The following is a 17,670-nucleotide window of genomic DNA, read 5'->3' as shown; positions in this document are numbered from 1 at the left end:
TGACTACTTGATTGATAGTGTTTTCCAATAAGTAGCAATATGGAGTTGTCATGATTGTTTAATCTGATAGTCTTAACTAATTATACACTCTGCTGACATCGCTTTCTTTTTATATAAATACGTTCACTTATTGACATTGAGAGGACTGTGTATAATCACAACAGTGAAGTAAAACATGTTCATGTGTTTGTTTACTTATAGAACATTTATCTCTTAATTTATGGTTTCTCTAAGTGAATATCAAAATGAGATTGCATTCCCTGAGCATTCATTAATTTGGTAACAGAGCTCAAGTTATCATCTTAGAAGGAGTGAGCTTGATATACCATACTCTTCTAATAGAAAATGGAAGAATACTGTATGTATTGTTATTTATAGTGACTTCTCATTTATATGGAGTGCTCTTATACTGTTCTAGTGAATATTGGATGATGAGATAGTGATCTGCTATTTGAGTTTTTTTATGTAATTTGGTGACTTTAGGGACCACAGCTGTTAGTTCATGACCTCAACTTTATCATCATCCTTCTGTTTTCATTTACCTTCCATATCCAGATAGATCCCAGGATTTGGTGATGATTGCAGGAGCACCTAGCTACTTTTGCCTTACCAATTCTTGGCAGTTCTTTCTGCAGTCAGTTTCTCTGTGATTTCATGTAGTCCCTTATTATCCCAGTTGTTTTGTGGAGAAGAACTATTTTTTATTTTGTTACAGCTTGTTTTTAAGATTGATTTGTTGTTGTACCTGATTCTTTGTGCTCAGATTTTTGTGATCTGTATGTGGTATCTACTGCTTTGTGACAAATTATGCAACATGTAATGTTTTAATGTAACAGACATTATCTTGGGGTTCTGTAAGTCAGTTTTTGAATGGGTTAGCTGGGTATTTCTATATCAGGATCTTTCATAGAGTTTGGGGTCCAAAATGGCACCTAGGGCTATCGTCATATGAAGGCTTGACTGGGATTGGAGAATCCATTTTCAATATGGCTCCCTCACATGGCTCAGGAAACCTCTGTTCCTTGTCATAGGGGCCTTTCCATAGGGTTCCATCAGTGCCATTATGATAGAGTAGCTGGCTTTCTTCAGAATAAGTGATCCAGTAGATCAAGCAAAGTGGAAACCATAATGTCTCTTATGAAGTAGTCTTGGAAGTCATATGCCATCATCCTGCAATATTTTATTCATAAGAAGCGAGTTACTAACTCTGGCTTATGCTTAAAGGGAGGGGAATTGAACTCCATCTTTTAAGGGAAGACCATCAAAAGAGTTTATGGATATACTTTAAAACTCTGCAGTACATGATTATATTTTTTCGTTACAAATACTAATGTGGTTGAATAAATTTCACTAGGACTTGTTTTGAATTGTTGCTGTTCTGTATTAAAGAGATGCCAACTTCTTAAGTAACATAGATATGAGTATAGTTTTTATGAGTTGTCAAAGATCTACTGACATTCTTAAGCTCTCTACTGATTTTGAGTTTGTTTTATAAGTTGTTTTTTGAAAATCTTACAAGTTTTAATAATTCTGTTTCTATTTTTAGGGCACCAAGACACCATTGATTTATTCCAACTCTGTCCTGTTGTTTTCTCTCTGATTCTCTACTTTAAGAAAATGTATTAAGCATACTAATTACAAAAGTGTATGTGTTGAAATAAATGGCTTATTTTTCCCTCTCAGCTGATTTGAATAGGATGCACAGACAAAATATAGATGCCTACCATAACCCAGATGCAAGAACATATGAAGATAAAAGGGCTGTTGTATCTCTAGACCAAAATTTAGCCACCTCAAATGCTGAGAACCTAGAAGATTCTACAAATAAAAACTCAGGTTTTTAATCACATTCTATTTTTTTTGTTTGTTGATGTTTCTAAATTTGTTCCGTAACATTTCTCTTCTCTTGCCTGACAAAGGTCATATTGTGATTTTGAGAACTTGGTTACACTGAGTCAGGAAGCATAACACGTTATTCATGTTATTTATAATACCTTTTCTTAAATATTTTGACAAAAGTGAATAGGGAAATATACTTTGCTTCTTAATACTATGTATTTCTTCTCAGCCTTATAACTTAAAAGATACTTTAGCTGCTGTTAAAATTTTGATTTTGCTGGTGGGAAGACTTTCTTAAAATCAAATAGTCTCTTCACACATATACAGACAAATAGTCTGTCTTGCTTCTTATACCCATAACTATTTGAATTAGTGAAAATGTGATTAAAATTAGTGATATATTGTACAAATAAATTGCTTATTTTTATTATTTTTATTTTAGTTGTTAATTTTATTTTTTATTTTGTAATCATTTGCCTTCCCTTGTGAAACCACAAAGGACAAAGAAATGAAGTTTAATTTTTTTTAAAGTTTAATTCTGTGTCTGGTCACATCTCCCTTTCTTAAGCAATATTTTTGATTTTTTATCGAACAGCATCCTTTAATTAAAGGTTCTATAAACAGGAAATTATTCAGTAGCTTTCTTTATGATTTGACAGGGAAAGTTGTCATCTTTCTTTATCAAGTTTATATGAAAATATGTTACATATTTTAAAATCAAAGGAAATTTAAAAGATATATCTATCACCCTGCACTATATTTTGATGCCTGTAAAAGTAATCATTTATTTACTACAAATTCTATTTTTGTACTTCCACTAAAGTTTTGATTTTAGACTAGTAAAGAGCTTTACATTAGAAAGTCCTAAAATATCCCTGACTGATCATTTAGTCTTCAATTTGTTTTTTTTTTAATTTTAATCCATGACTGCCTGTCCAAACAGGCACATTAAATAGGCAGCTATGATTAGAATCACCAGCCTTTCATCTTTGATGGTAGCACTAATCTCTGTGCTCTTTTTGAACATTTTAGGAGATGTGCTACTTTTGGTTTCCATGGACAGCTTGTACCAATGTTGGATCTCTAATTATGAGAAAGTGCTTTCTTACTTTAATCCACAATAGATTTTTACCTAGTGGATCGAGTCTTCATTTTTGGAGCACTAAAATTGAATTTTTAAATTTTTATGTAATTATTAATTTGGCTTCCACTCTTTGTATTAATTCATTGTGCAGTAAAAACACCTTTCATTTTATTGAAGGGAATTTTGACTTCTTTGGATACATCATTATTTTTCTCTTCACTTCTTTCTTCTACTAGTCTGTATTGAGATCCCAGTTCTACATACTCCTTCTCTACCCTTTCTTCCACACCTGGTGTTTGTAATTGTGTCTTCACCCAGAACTTTCTCTATCATGTTAATAATGATTTAGGCATCTAGCTCTGCTTATCAAGCAGAAACTTAACTTTGCTTATCAAACAAAAACACTGGAAAAAATCAAGTTTCTATGACCCTTTCCCAAGAAAACACACAAGCTGAATGATTAAATATCACAGCAGAATTAACTGCCTATTGCCTTTCTGAACAATGCCAGGGTTTTGGTGCTGTGTATGTTTATATATGTATATGTGTGTTTACACATACGCATACGCATGTGGCATTTAATATTTTAAAGGCCTAAGGGAACTTGAATATATCTTAAAATTGAATGTTATAATGTGTGCTTATGTTTTCTCTTCATTAGTCCTGTTTGAGGCCTTTCCTAAAGTTCATTTTTTTCTTTTACTTTATGGTTCTAGGATGAAGAACCATATTTATGAAGTCCATACTAATATGACTTAGTGTTTGCTTATTATGATGCCTAGATACATTGGGTTAGAGCATGTGTTTCTGTATGATTTTATTTTAGTAATGTATTTATTTTTTAAAAACTCCTTATTTTTGAAAACTTAATTTTGTTTTGCTAATCTGCCTTTTCATTATAACATTTTAAGTATTGAGTTGACTTTCTGCTGATCTGTTCAAGTAAGCATTAGTAAACTTAAGCACAAAGGCAAAATAGGTCTAAATGGCAGCTAAACTGCAAAGCATGAGTGAGAGAAAGAAATGCTTTAGATTGATGGTATAAAGACTAAGTCAGTAACTAAAAAGTAATATAAAAAGTTATGTGAGGCTTCCCTGCATTTGAAGAGAGACTCCTGGGGTATAATTATTTTTCAGGTTGCCTTTATGAAATCATTTAATCCTTCCCCAGAGTATTATCCTATTTATAGGAACATATAGCATATTTTTATTGTTCATGTTATATCCCATTACTTTGAATTTTTTAAAAAAATTATTGCAGTGATAAAAGAATCATTCTAGTTTGTAAAAAATGTTTTCAGAGCTGGCTTTCTAATCTATTGTGAACCATAGATGGAAAGACTTGGAATTACTGATTTGTCTTAGAAGACAAAATTTTAAAATATATGTATACGTACTAGATTTTAATATATAATTAAGAATATTCTTAAGAAGAGGGTATTTACATAAGAATTTAAATGTACTTTTTTTCTTATATAAATTTACTTTAAAGTCTTTGCTGTAGTTAAAGTTGTTTAGGCTGTTATCTTTGTTTTCTTGGTGTCTTTCAGGTATAGGCATAGTAGATTTTTCAACTTTTTGTTTCACCATTTTTCTTTCTCTCATTAGTTTTCAGCTGGTCTTCAGATTCTAATCTCAGCCTTCCTCTTCTGATTTTTGACCTCTCGACTTCCGTAGTTAGCACATATATTCACAATATGGAATTAGTAGCAAACTTTATTTTTTAATCTTTATATTTTTTAACCATTGAGTAATGGTATGTTTTTTGCAAAATTTCTCTTTCAAGGTTATATGCAAACACAGAGCTCTCCTTTTGCTCGGGGAAATATATTTTGTGAGCCTCCAACTGAACTTCAGATTAAACAGCAAGAATTATACAAGAATTTTCTTCGTTTTCAGGTGAGGTGCTTATTTTATCATGGTTTCAAAGTTTTATTAAAATTTTTTTTAAGATTTTATTTATTTATTTGATAGATCACAAGTAGGTAGAGAGACAGGCAGAGAGAGTGGGGGAAGCAGGCTCCCTGCTGAGCAGAGAGCCCAATGCGGGGCTCGATCCCAGGACCCTGAGATCATGACCTGAGCTGAGGGCAGAGGCTTAACCCAGTGAGCCACCCAGGCGCCACGTTTAGTTAGAATTTAATAAACTAAACTTGCAACGATTTTATTCACAGGATAAAGAATAAATTCTAAAATATCTCCACAGTTATTTAAGATAATCTAATTTATATCAGATACAGGTAGTATTAAAATGATATTATTTCATTTATATCTGAAAAAGGAATATAGAGACATGTTAGGCATGCCAATTGTCTTACTCCTTTCTAAACTTTATTAAATTATTAATTGTTAAAGAATTCTGACATTTCTAAAACGGAATGAAATGAAATATTCACTTATTAGGCATAGAATGAATATGTCTAGATGCTTAATGGGTTAGTAGAAAATCAGGGTTTTTTTTCCAAATGATATATTCTTGACTCACTAGAGTTTGTAAATTATTAAAAATCAGATGTAATCACATTTTACCATTATTTGCCTCATTTATGTATGTAAGCAAATAGCATTTAAAAATATTAGAAATGCCCAAAGGAAGACACTTGAGTATCCAGGGTTTATTAAACAAACAGAATTATTGAATACCCATACTGTGTCTACTTTTGTGCTGAATACTAGGAGTGGAGCCTGAGGTGAAAGAGAAGGACTCCTTATATTCTTCTCACCTCCATGCCCCTTAACATCCCATTATCAGATTCATCCTGTGTCTGGGTGGTCTCCTTTTGATATGATTTCTCATGTTATCTCAAAAACTGGTAGTAACTTTTCTTTTCTACAGAAAATATCCAAATTCCTTAGTCCAGTATCAAGGCTATCCAGTCTAATCCCAACCTCTTAAATTCTCCTTAAAAAGGTTCTACTTAAATATGTCAACTTTCTAATCCTAATTATTGTGGACTCTTCAATAAGGCAGTGATGTAATGGATATGGGGTGACTGATCTGGCATTAGTGTTTAAGATGTATTTTTGAGGGATTTAAAAAATTGGAGTGGCAACAATGGAAATGGATGGAAAGACCTTTATAAGGATCAGCAGAATGGATAGAGATATTGAATGCAAGAGAGTGGCATCAGAAGTCCCTACAGGGGGTGCCTGGGTGGCTGAGGTCACCCTTGGGTGGCTCGGGGTGCCTTCAGCTCAGGTCATGATCTCAAGGTCCTAGGATCTAGCCCTACATCGGGCTGAGCAGGGAGCCTCCTTCCCCCTCTCTCTCTGCCTGTTTCTCTGCCTACTTGTGATATCTCTCTCTATCAAATAAATTTTAAAAAATCTTAAAAAAAAAAAAGAAGTCCTACAGTATTGGCCACTCATATAGCTGCTGATTGAGGGTCAGAGAGTCACCTATTGAACTTTAAATGCCCTGTACTATACTGCCTATAATGACAGCAAGTCAAAATTATGTAACTCCTATTATACTTAACAAGAGTTAGCATGGTTTAGGGTAGAATTAAGGGGGAAAAACAATCTTGAAATTATATAGCCTTTTATTATTTAGAAGGTACTTTTGCATGTAATACCTCATTAATCCTCAGGCTTGCTGAAGAGTGTATTATTATTTCTGGTTTATGATATGCAACTAAAATCCAGGCTAGAATGCTTACCCGTGGTGGCAGAGCCAGCAAATTGTGAGGCCAGTGCTTGAATCCAGGTCTCCTGACTTTAAGTATCATACCTGTATCATACGCACTTAAATTTTTAGAGGGCTCTAAGAGTCTTTCCCTCTGGAAAAAAGTAGTAGTAGGGGAAGGTTTGACTATGTCAGTTTTAGACTAAGTTTAGCCTTCAGTTCTCTCAGCCTATAAATCCTCAGTGCACCTGTGAATGGATTGCTCTCGAATGGTGGCTTACGTATTTTTCTTTTGGCAGCCCCTTAAAACTTTCCCTCACGAGCAAAATCTAAACAAAACTCTAAGAAAATTTAAAATATCTAAATGGTATTTATTATTACTGTCAACACTAAAGTGTCAGACAGGAAGTATCCCCAAACTTAAATGTCAAAAGAAATGTTATAAAATGTTCAGATCTGTGTACCAAGATGGCAAGATAAGCCTTAGCTCCATGTATGCATAAAAAAGTTATACTGTTAAAGTTAATGCAGCAGAAGTCCTTATGTGGTTAAAATTTGATAAGTAATGTACCATTTTTAATTACAGCTTTAGACATAATTAACTTTAATCTTTTCAGCTGTAGGATAAAATTTGGTAAAATAGATGCAGGACCCTTGATGCACCTTTGTGTATTATACAGCTTGAAAACAGCTGACCTAGATGATAGATTTCCTCTTTCTGTTGAACTGCTTTGTAGCATTTTTTTTTTTTTTTAAGATTTTATTTACTTGCTGGACAGACGAGGTCACAAGTAGGCAGAGAGGTAGGCAGAAAGAGGAAGGGAAGCAGGCTCCCTGCTGAGCAAGGAAAGCCCGATTCGGGGCTCGATCCCAGAACCCTGGGATCATGACCTGAGCCGAAGGCAGAGGCTTTAACCCACTGAGCCACCCAGGCGCCCCTGCTCTGTAGCATTTTTGTTGAAATGGCATTTCTGTGGATTTCTTGGGTGTGTGATCCATTTATGATTATGACCCGTAATGGAGAAGTGACTTTGTAATTGTGACAGAGTGTGTGTGTGTGTGTGTGTGCGTGTGTAGTAAGAAGAGGGAACTGAGTGTTAAATATGAGGTTTTGTTGTATAGATCATAAAGCACTCCTTGGAGATAAAGACATTAATAACTCTTTTTACCAGATGACAAAACTGAATAAGAATGTCTCCTTAAAGTCACTCAGTGAGTTAGGTATTTGGTGGAGCTGGAATTTTACTCATAACTCAACATTACATAATGTAGCCTCCTTAATAAAATATAGGAAACTGAAAAATTTAGGAACTTAAAAAGAGGGTATGAATGTTGAATTCATAGGATACTACAAAATATTACATGGTATTGTAACTTTCATTAGTTTCCCAAAGTAGTAACTAGGTTTAATTCTTTAGATTGAAGAAAAGAAACAAAGAGAGGAAGCGGAGCGAGAGAGACTAAGAATTGCAGAAGAAAAAGAAGAAAAACGGCTTGCAGAACAGAGAGCGCGAATTCAGCAAGAGTATGAAGAGGAACAGGAAAAGAAAAGGGAGAAAGAGGAAGAGGTACATTTTTTTCCTACTTTCTTTTTCTGCTTATCCTGAAAGTGAGATTTTTATTTTGTCTTGGAAAGGTATTACAGAGAAGAACAATCCTAGAGTACATTTAGAAAATTTCAGATCAATATCCATTTATTGGATACTATTGTATTGAAGTAAAAAATAAGAAAAGAGATAAGTGATGATTTTTTTAAGCCAAAAATTAGTTTAGGCTGACCAGGATGTTATAAAAGATGCCTAATACTTTATTGTTAAATAGACATCTTTTTGTTAAAAAACACTGTATCATCTGTATCTTCAATTTTATCTCTTTATTTCAAACAAATAAGGCAGCAGGTATTTGAATGGACTATAGGATCTATGTTTGGAGTGTTGTATTTTTCTCTTTATTTTAAAGCAAAGGCTAAAAAATGAAGAGCTTATTCGGTTAGCTGAAGAAAGACGAAAAGAAGCAGAAAGGAAGAAGAAAGAAGAGGAAGAAAAACATAATCTGCAGCTTCAACACTACTATGCAAGAGAAAATATAATCGGGGAAGAAACAAAGGTAAGTTTCAGACAAAAAATGTCAATTAAACCTGTAGTTTAAACCACTTTCACTGTGGCCTTCTTAGCAAAAGGGAGAGTGGAGGAGATGCTTTTTTACCTCCCTTCCATCATGCTACTTCATCTGAGTACAGCGCACTGAACTTCCTATATAGGTCATGTCATTGCTTTGCTGCTCTTTGCCCCCCAGTGAATATAAGGGGTTTATTTACCTTAGTCAGTCTTGTTCCCATGGTCTATGGAGTAACACCCAGCCAGCTATTCCTGAGAAGAGTTAAGTACAGAAATGGAAAGTGTCTGGAAACTTTTGTAGCAATTTGTCAAAGTAATTACATGTCTGTTGGATCTGTAAGAAAGTTGGACTTGAATTGTGTAATGTCTTTTTAAAAATTTTTAATGTATTTGGTATTTCATTTTTACTGTTTTACACTTTTATCCTTGATGGATTGGAAATTTAAAAAGAAACTGCTGGGTCACAGTGGGCTGGTTTGAAGTCTGTATCTGAGACTGGTTGATATTCACCATTACATGTGTGGTGAATCAAAGTTACCAGACAGAGGTTTTCTCTCTAGGAAGACACTTGGCCCCTATGAAGATCCAGTTTACACCCTTGGTCATTTTTCAAAGCTGTATTTCAAATTTTATATGCATAAGTATCCCTGGGGATTTGTTAAAAATGTATCTTGAGGTCTTATATACAAAGTGTCTAATTTTAATAAATCTGAGGGTAGTCCAGGAATCTGCATTTTACAGGCATTCTTGGGGGTTCAGATGTAGTTGACCTGTGGACCACATCTTGAAAAACTCTGTATGTGCTGTAGGTTTAGCCCAATTTAATTTAAGAAAATGGCTTTCAGAAATTTAGATTTATATGGACATTATTTCTTTTAAGCAGCATTCACAAAAAGATTACTTTTAACCAGTGGGCTCATCTAGTGTATTTATGATGTGGTTTGGTATACTATAGACAACGTGAGCCATTTTTGATGGGTTCAGATACACTAACTGATTTCTCACCCCAGGATTTTATGGTGATAGAAGTAAGTGTTTGCAGTTAGAATCTGTTGAAACATTATTTGAGAGAAAATTTATAAGTAACACCTGTGTTTTTTGTTTGTTTTATTTATTTTCAGTGTTCTAGTAATATTAGGCAATACCATTTATTCTTAAAGTTGGATATATATTTATTCTGCCTTTTAAAATATTATTGAAATGTCATTCATTCATTTTTTAAATTAATAGCATTTATATTTTTTAGAGCCACGTTAGGCTTATAGCAAAGTTGAATGGAAAACACAGAGAATATTTTATTTAAAAATGAAAGATAATTGTTAGTTTTCCAGTTATGTTCCTGCCAATTTCTTATTATGTTTAAGAGAAAATTCTTTCCTTAGGAAAATACAGTTTTATGACTGTTCTAGTTCAGTTGTGAAGTACCATAGTTTTAAACCAGTTTTATTCCCTTTAATGTATTTTGCTTTCAGTGATGAAGTTATCCTTACTAGCTATAATTTTTCTTTTATTCATTTATGCATGATATATTTTTGTCCATTTTCTTAGTTTTTACTTTTGTGTCACCATTTACTTTTTATTTAGCTTGTATATTTGGTTTGTTGAGTTTGGTTTTATGGTTTTTTTTTTAATTCAGTTTTTTATCCTAATCAGAGAATTATCTTTTGAACAGTGATACCTAAATCCATCAATCCATCTGTTTTTATCATACCCAATATATTGATCATATTAATTGAATTTCTGACTTTTTTGTTCTTTTATGCTTCCTTGATAGTTATTTGTTTTCTCACTATGTGGAGCATGCTTTGTTTGCTTCATCCTCTGTGGTCCTTTAGAAGGGTTCTTTTGTCTTTATAATTGTGCTTGTGGTCATCTAGTGGTCTTAAGAAAAAAGATTTTCTCTTGTATTTCTAACTTTGTCAAAGTCACCAGTGAAAGTGATATTTGATTTTGTACCATGCAAAATGAACAGTTCAACATCCATACGTATAGTCTGGTCTGGGTGTTTTTTGTTTTGTTTTTGTTTTTTTGTTTTTTTAACCAGATAATTATTATTGGATTTTGTTGGGAATTTTTATGTTCTCTGCATTTTGATTTTAATGTGAAGTTGGGAACTGTTAACTTTATTATGCCGTAAACTGAAACCGTCTTTTATCTCTTATGGAGACATAGAATGCTGTTGTGATCTGGAAAATTCCCTCATTGTGATGCTCTTGGTGACAAGGGATCTAGGTTTTATAGGTTGATTTATATTATTTTCCAGAAAAGAGTTTTTGTGTTTTGTGTTGTCCTGTTTCTTTTTATTATTAAGACAAGTGTTTTTCTTAGTTCTATTTTTTGTTTTTGTTGTTTTCCTAACACTTGGTATGCTGTTGCTTTACTTAAGTTTGTTGAATTTTTTTGTTCTAATCTGAGAGTTCTTTTGTTTTAAAATCTAAATCAATTTATGTTTATCATAACTGATGTTTTTGATCTTACATAATTGAATTTCTGACTTTGTTTTGGTAAAAAGTATTTTACTAAATAAAAGCAATAGCATGCCGAACTCCCTAAATGGTGTTATTAACTATTAGGAGTGTTTGTGTACACAGGCACATATATATGTGTGTATGTATGTATACATACATGTATTTGTGTGTGTGTATACATACATATGTTGGTGTGTGTGTGTATATATACACATATTTATTTATATATGCATGTGTGTGTGTATACATATACACACATACATATATATATATGTGCATAATTTTTTCCTCTAGCGCTTGAGACAGCCTTCTCCTGTAGTTCCTGCTCTTCAGAACAAAATTGCAAGCAGACTTCAAAGACCTCCTTCAGTTGACAGCATTATAAGTTCCTTTATTCAGGTACATATTTTTTCTTTTGATTTGTTAATCTTAGCTAAGTTATTTCCGATGAGGGGAATTGAATGAGATTTTTTTGTTATTCGTCATATTTAGCTATGTTATAGTTTTTCAATTCTGAAATATAGACAATGTTTGCATTTATTTGTTGCATCAGCTGTAACTGATAATGCCATAAAGTTTAAATTCTTTTGACAGAGTATAATTTAGCAAATGGTTTTTGTCCAACCCTCTCAAGGCCTTTTCTTTGGTAATATATTATCTGGCTAGCTATAGTTATGCTAATGAAGTCCCTTAAACTTTCGACTGAGCTGTGATAAAAAAAAAAAAACTGGGAGAATGTTCCAGAAGGGTTGATCCTTGAGTTGACTCTTGAAGAATGAGTAGGGAGTTGCCATAATGAGGAGGAATCAAAATCATGGAAGTGTAAACCATATGGCACACATGGAGAAGAATACACCATGGTTTGGTCTGGCCTCAGAAGGCCTAACCAGGGCGGCAACAGAGGTAGACGTCAAGACATAAGTAGGATGTTGTATGGAGTTTGGCTTTATTCCCATAAATGAGTGGATACCAAATGGACTAATTACTAGAATAGACAAAGCAAATGTTAGAACATTGTCCCGAATCCCACCCTCTGAGATTCTGATTTAGTAGGTGTGTGGTAGATAATGAATGGGGATGCTTTGTAATACTTTAAGTAGGAGAATGACATGTCATAAGTCGGAGAATGGCCATATTTGTTTTATATAACGTTCTCTCAGGCACTGGTATGGAGGTGTATTTTAGAAGTCGGGTAAGACCATAAACATGGGAGAAGTTACAGTGGTTTTGCAGAAGTCCAGTTGTGAGACTTTCAGGACTCAAAGCCAGTGACACTAAGAACTGAGAATGGGTGAAAAATTTAAGACATACTTAAGAGACACAAATAATGGCATTTACAGACTATGTGGGGGGTAGGCATCAGTGACAACTTTCAAGTTTCTTGTTAGATTTATATAGAATGGGTGGTTGAAGATACAGTTTGTGGCTAAGGAAGGAGCTCTTGACTGGTTTTGTAGATTTGGAAGCCACTAACATTTTTCCTTGTCATATTAGTACAATTGTCTCAGATGAATTTGGGGGAAGTAAAAAGGGCTGATATTGGAACACCAGGGAATTAAAAATTTAAGAAGCAGAGAAAGGAAATAAAGATAGAGAACGTGATAGAGAATGGCAATATCAGTTGCTACTGGCCAAGTAAAATAAGGATATACAATGCCCATTGAATGTGTTACTTGGGGATCACCTGGTGACTTTGGTAAGAGCTGTGTTAGTGGAGTGATAGGGTAGAAGCAAAGGTAGTAGCTATGTGGTGAGAAGTGAATGGGCATGAGGAAGTAGACACCATGTTGCATCTATTCTTGAAAGGATGGCTGTGGAGAGAAGTAGAGAAGGAATAGTAGATAATGATGAAGGAGGAGGTAAGAATCTTTTTTTTTTTAAAGGAATTTTTTTTAAAAGATTTTATTTATTTGATAGAGAGAAAAAGAGAGAGAGAGAGAGAGAGAACACAAGAAGTGGAGGGTCAGAGCAGACTCCCTGTGGAGCAGGGAGCCCGATGTGGGGCTTGATTCCAGGACTCCAGGATCATGACCTGAGCCAAAGGCAGTCATTTAGTCAACTGAGCCACCCAGGCGCCCAAGAAGGAAGAGACTTTTAAGCATAAGCTGAGAAAATAGAGTGATTGGAGGAGGTTGGAGTCACTTACTAGATACAGAGAACAGGTGACAGGATTGTATTTGGATGAAGCAAGGACACTTCCATTGTGATGGGAAGGAAAAACACATGTTAGGTAAATGTATAGGTTGGATAGGGGGATATCTGGTTCCTTTTACATATAGTTCCTTCAAAAAATTATTCTTTTCAAGCTTCTGAATAGGGAAGACATACTGAGTGTACCTTTGTTATGATTGTTAAACAGGAAAGTTCCATATCCAGGGCACAGTCTCCTCCGGTACCTGCCAGGAGAAACCAGCTCCGTGCAGAAGGTAGAGTTAACTATTAAGTCTGTAACCTGTCATATTTCTCTTTTAAGCTTTTTATGAAAATAATTATAGACTCACAGAATGTTGCAGAAGAGCATAGTGAAGTCCTGTATACCCTTCCTGCAGCTTCCCTCAGTGGTACTATCTTATATAGAACAATAACCGGGAACTTGACTTGGTCGGTATGCTCTACAGACCTCCATTGGGTCTCACGGTTTTAACACAAAGTAATTGATGTGTGTTTGTGTTTGTGTGTGGTTCTGTGCATTTGTATTATGTATAATTTGTATAACTACTGCACAATCAAGGTATAGAACTGTGGCATCAGGGGTGCCTGGTGGCTCAGTGATTAAGTGTCTGCCTTTGACTCAGATCATGATCCTGGGGTCCTGGGATTGAGCCCCATCTCAGGCTCCCTGCCTCTCCCCCCTGCTTATATTCTCTCTCTCTCTTTCTCTAATAAAATCTTCAAAAAAAAAAAAAAAAAACCGAACAAGAAGAACAGCGGCATCACTGCGAAGGAACTCTCTTATGTTATGCTGCTTCTTTATAGTTGCTCTCTCCCTAGCCCAAGAATATTTCTAAAGTCTGGTAGTTCCTGTATTTTCAGAAATGTGTGTATCTTATGGGTATTCATAAATATGATCTGTATTTATAAAACATTAAAAATAACTTTCTTAAGTTTTGTCTCTAAACATTTTAGTTTTGTGTAAGTCTGGTTTATGTTTTAATGTTTAATCTTCTGTGCTTATGCCTGTTTTAATTTTTGCTTATTAATGTGAACTTGCAGAGGTTTTAATTTTTGCTTATTAATGTGAATTTGCAGAGGAGAAAAAAAATGTAATTATGGAGTTATCAGAAATGAGAAAACAGCTTCGTAGTGAAGAACGGCGTCTACAAGGGCGGTTGCTACACATTGACAGTGATGATGAAATTCATATAAGGCAAGTTTCAACTTGAGTTTTTTGTTTGTTCTTGTATTTTGTTGTTCTTGTCTTCAGGAAAAGGAATTACACATAAATGAGAACCTAACCAGTGATTCTACAGTTTTGGACGAGGATTATTTCTTTATTGTAATATCACATATATTAGAATGGATAAGTAGCATGCTTGAGAAAAGTTTTTAACAGATTGTTGGTTAAATTGTAATACTGAAATAGCCTTTTCCCCGAAAAGAAATATAGCTAAATAATTATATCCTAGTGGAGGGACTCAAGTGCAACTAATCCAAAACAGTATATGATTTATTAAGTCTATTTTTATTTGTAATATGTGATAGGTTTTCTTTTTCTTTCGTTCTTTTTTTTTTTTTGGCAAAGTGGCTTTTTCTTTAACCAATATGCTTTTACTTTTTTTTAAATGTAAATTCAATTAATTATCATATAATGTATTATTAGGTTCAGAGGTAGAGGTCAGTGATTCATCAGTCTTATGTAATACCCATGCTCATTACATCACTTGCCCTCCTTAATGTCCATCACCAGTTTACCCTAACCCCCAACCCATCTCCCCTCCAGCAATGCCCAGTTTGTTTCATATGATTAAGAGTCTCTTATGGTTTCTGTCTCTCTCTGATTTTTTTCTTATTTTATTTTTTCCCCTCCTCCCCTAAGGTCTTCTGTTTTGTTTTTTAAATTCCACATATGAGTGAGATCATATGACAATTCTCTTTCTCTGATTGATTTATTTCACTTAACTTAGATTTATTTCACTCCAGTTCTATCCATGTCATTACAAATGGCAATTTCATGGCTGAGTAGTATTCCATCCTCTTTATGCATTCATCTGTCAGTGGACATCAGGGCTCTTTCCATAGTTTGGCTATTATAGACATTGCTGCTATGAACATTGGGGTGCAGGTGCCCCTTTGGATCACTACATTTGTATCTTTGGGGTAAATCTCTAGTAGTGTAACTGCTGGGTCGTAGGATAGCTCTATTTTTAACTTTTTTTAAAAAATTTTTTAATTTATTATTATTTTTTTATAAACATATAATGTATTTTTATCCCCAGGGGTACAGGTCTGTGAATCACCAGGTTTACACACTTCACAGCAATCACCATAGCACATACCCTCCCCAATGTCCATAACCCCACGCCCCTCTCCCAGCCTTCCTCCCCCCAGCAACCCTCAGTTTGTTTTGTGAGATTAAGAGTCACTTATGGTTTGTCTCCCTCCCGATCCCATCTTGTTTCATTTATTCTTTTCCTACCCCCCAACCCCCCATGTTGCATCTCCACTTCCTCATATCAGGGAGAACATGTGATAGTTGTCTTTCTCCAACTGACTTATTTCACTAAGCATGATACCCTCTAGTTCCATCCACGTCGTTGCAAATGGCAAGATTTCATTTCTTTTGATGGCTGCATAGTATTCCATTGTGTATATATACCACCTCTTCTTTATCCATTCATCTGTTGATGGACATCTAGGTTCTTTCCATAGTTTGGCTATTGTGGACATTGCTGCTATAAACATTCGGGTGCATATGCCCCTTCGGATCACTACATTTGTATCTTTAGGGTAAATACCCAGGAGTGCAATTGCTGGGTCGTAAGGTAGCCCTATTTTCAACTTTTTGAGGAACCTCCATGCTGTTTTCCAGAGTGGTTGCACCAGCTTGCATTCCCACCAACAGTGTAGGAGGGTTCCCCTTTCTCCGCATCCTTGCCAGCGTCTGTCATTTATTGACTTGTTAATTTTAGCCATTCTGACTGGTGTGAGGTAGTATCTCATTGTGGTTTTGATTTGTATTTCCCTGATGCCGAGTGATGTGGAGGACTTTTTCATGTGTCTCTTGGCCATCTGGATGTCTTCTTTGCAGAAATGTCTGTTCATGTCTTCTGCCCATTTCTTGATTGGATTATTTGTTCTTTGGGTGTTGATTTTGCCAAGTTCTTTATAGATTTTGGACACTAGCCCCTTCTCTGATATGTCATTTGAAAATATCTTCTCCCATTCCGTCATTTATCTTTTGGTTTTGTTAACTGTTTCCTTTGCTGTGCAAAAGCTTTTGATCTTGATGAAATCCCAATAGTTCATTTTTGCCCTTGCTTCCCTTGCCTTTGGCGATGTTCCCAGGAAGAAGTTGCTGCGGCTGAGGTCAAAGAGGTTGCTGCCTGTGTTCTCCTCAAGGATTTTGATGGATTCCTTTCTCATATTGAGATCCTTCATCCATTTTGAGTCTATTTTCGTGTGTGGTGTAAGGAAATAGTCCAATTTCATTTTTCTGCATGAGGCTGTCCAATTTTCCCAGCACCATTTGTTGAAGAGGCTGTCTTTTTTCCATTGGACATTCCTTCCTGCTTTTTCGAAGATTAGTTGACCATAGAGTTGAGGGTCTATTTCTGGGCTCTCTATTCTGTTCCATTGATCTATGTGTCTGTTTTTGTGCCAGGACCATACTGTCTTGATGATGACAGCTTTGTAATAGAGCTTGAAGTCTGGAATTGTGATGCCACCAACTTTGGCTTTCTTTTTCAATATTCCTTTGGCTATTCGAGGTCTTTTCTGGTTCCATATAAATTTTAGGATTATTTGTTCCATTCCTTTGAAAAAAATGGGTGGGATTTTGAGAGGGATTGCATTAAATGTGTAGATTGCTTTAGGTAGAATAGACATTTTCACAATATTTGTTCTTCCAATCCAGGATCATGGAACATTTTTCCATTTCTTTTTGTCTTCCTCAATTTCTTTCATGAGTACTTTATAGTTTTCTGAGTACAGATTCTTTGCCTCTTTGGTTAGGTTTATTCCTAGGTGTCTTATAGTTTTGGGTGCAATTGTAAATGGGATTGACTCCTTAATTTCTCTTTCTTCTGTCTTGCTGTTGGTGTAGAGAAATGCAACTGATTTCTGTGCATTGATTTTATATCCTGACACTTTACTAAATTCCTGTACAAGTTCTAGCAGTTTTGGAGTGGAGCCTTTTGGGTTTTCCACATATAATATCATATCATCTGTGAAGAGTGATAGCTTGACTTCTTCTTTGCCAATTTGGATGCCTTTAATTTCTTTTTGTTGCCTGATTGCTGAGGCTAGGACTTCTAGTACTATGTTGAATAGCAGTGGTGATAATGGACATCCCTGCCGTGTTCCTGACCTTAGCGGAAA

At 34.9% G+C, this 17,670-nt stretch overlaps 1 protein-coding gene across 1 annotated transcript in view; it reads left to right on the top strand.

Annotated features, from left to right (window-relative positions):
* The window catches only part of CSPP1 (centrosome and spindle pole associated protein 1), a 174,568-nt gene that overhangs the window by 115,192 nt on the left and 41,706 nt on the right, over positions 1-17,670 (top strand). Inside the window, exons 18-24 of the mRNA XM_080801138.1 lie at positions 1,684-1,836; positions 4,710-4,822; positions 7,967-8,116; positions 8,508-8,654; positions 11,428-11,532; positions 13,493-13,559; positions 14,383-14,500. Coding sequence (XP_080657264.1) covers positions 1,684-1,836; positions 4,710-4,822; positions 7,967-8,116; positions 8,508-8,654; positions 11,428-11,532; positions 13,493-13,559; positions 14,383-14,500 — 853 coding nt within the window. The remainder of the gene's footprint in view (positions 1-1,683; positions 1,837-4,709; positions 4,823-7,966; positions 8,117-8,507; positions 8,655-11,427; positions 11,533-13,492; positions 13,560-14,382; positions 14,501-17,670) is intronic.

Source organism: Martes martes, assembly GCF_963455335.1.
Source record: "Martes martes genome assembly, chromosome: 4".
In the NCBI taxonomy this organism is placed as follows: domain Eukaryota; kingdom Metazoa; phylum Chordata; class Mammalia; order Carnivora; family Mustelidae; genus Martes; species Martes martes.
Note: the sequence above shows the minus strand (reverse complement) of the source record. Positions and strands in the feature narration are given on the sequence as shown.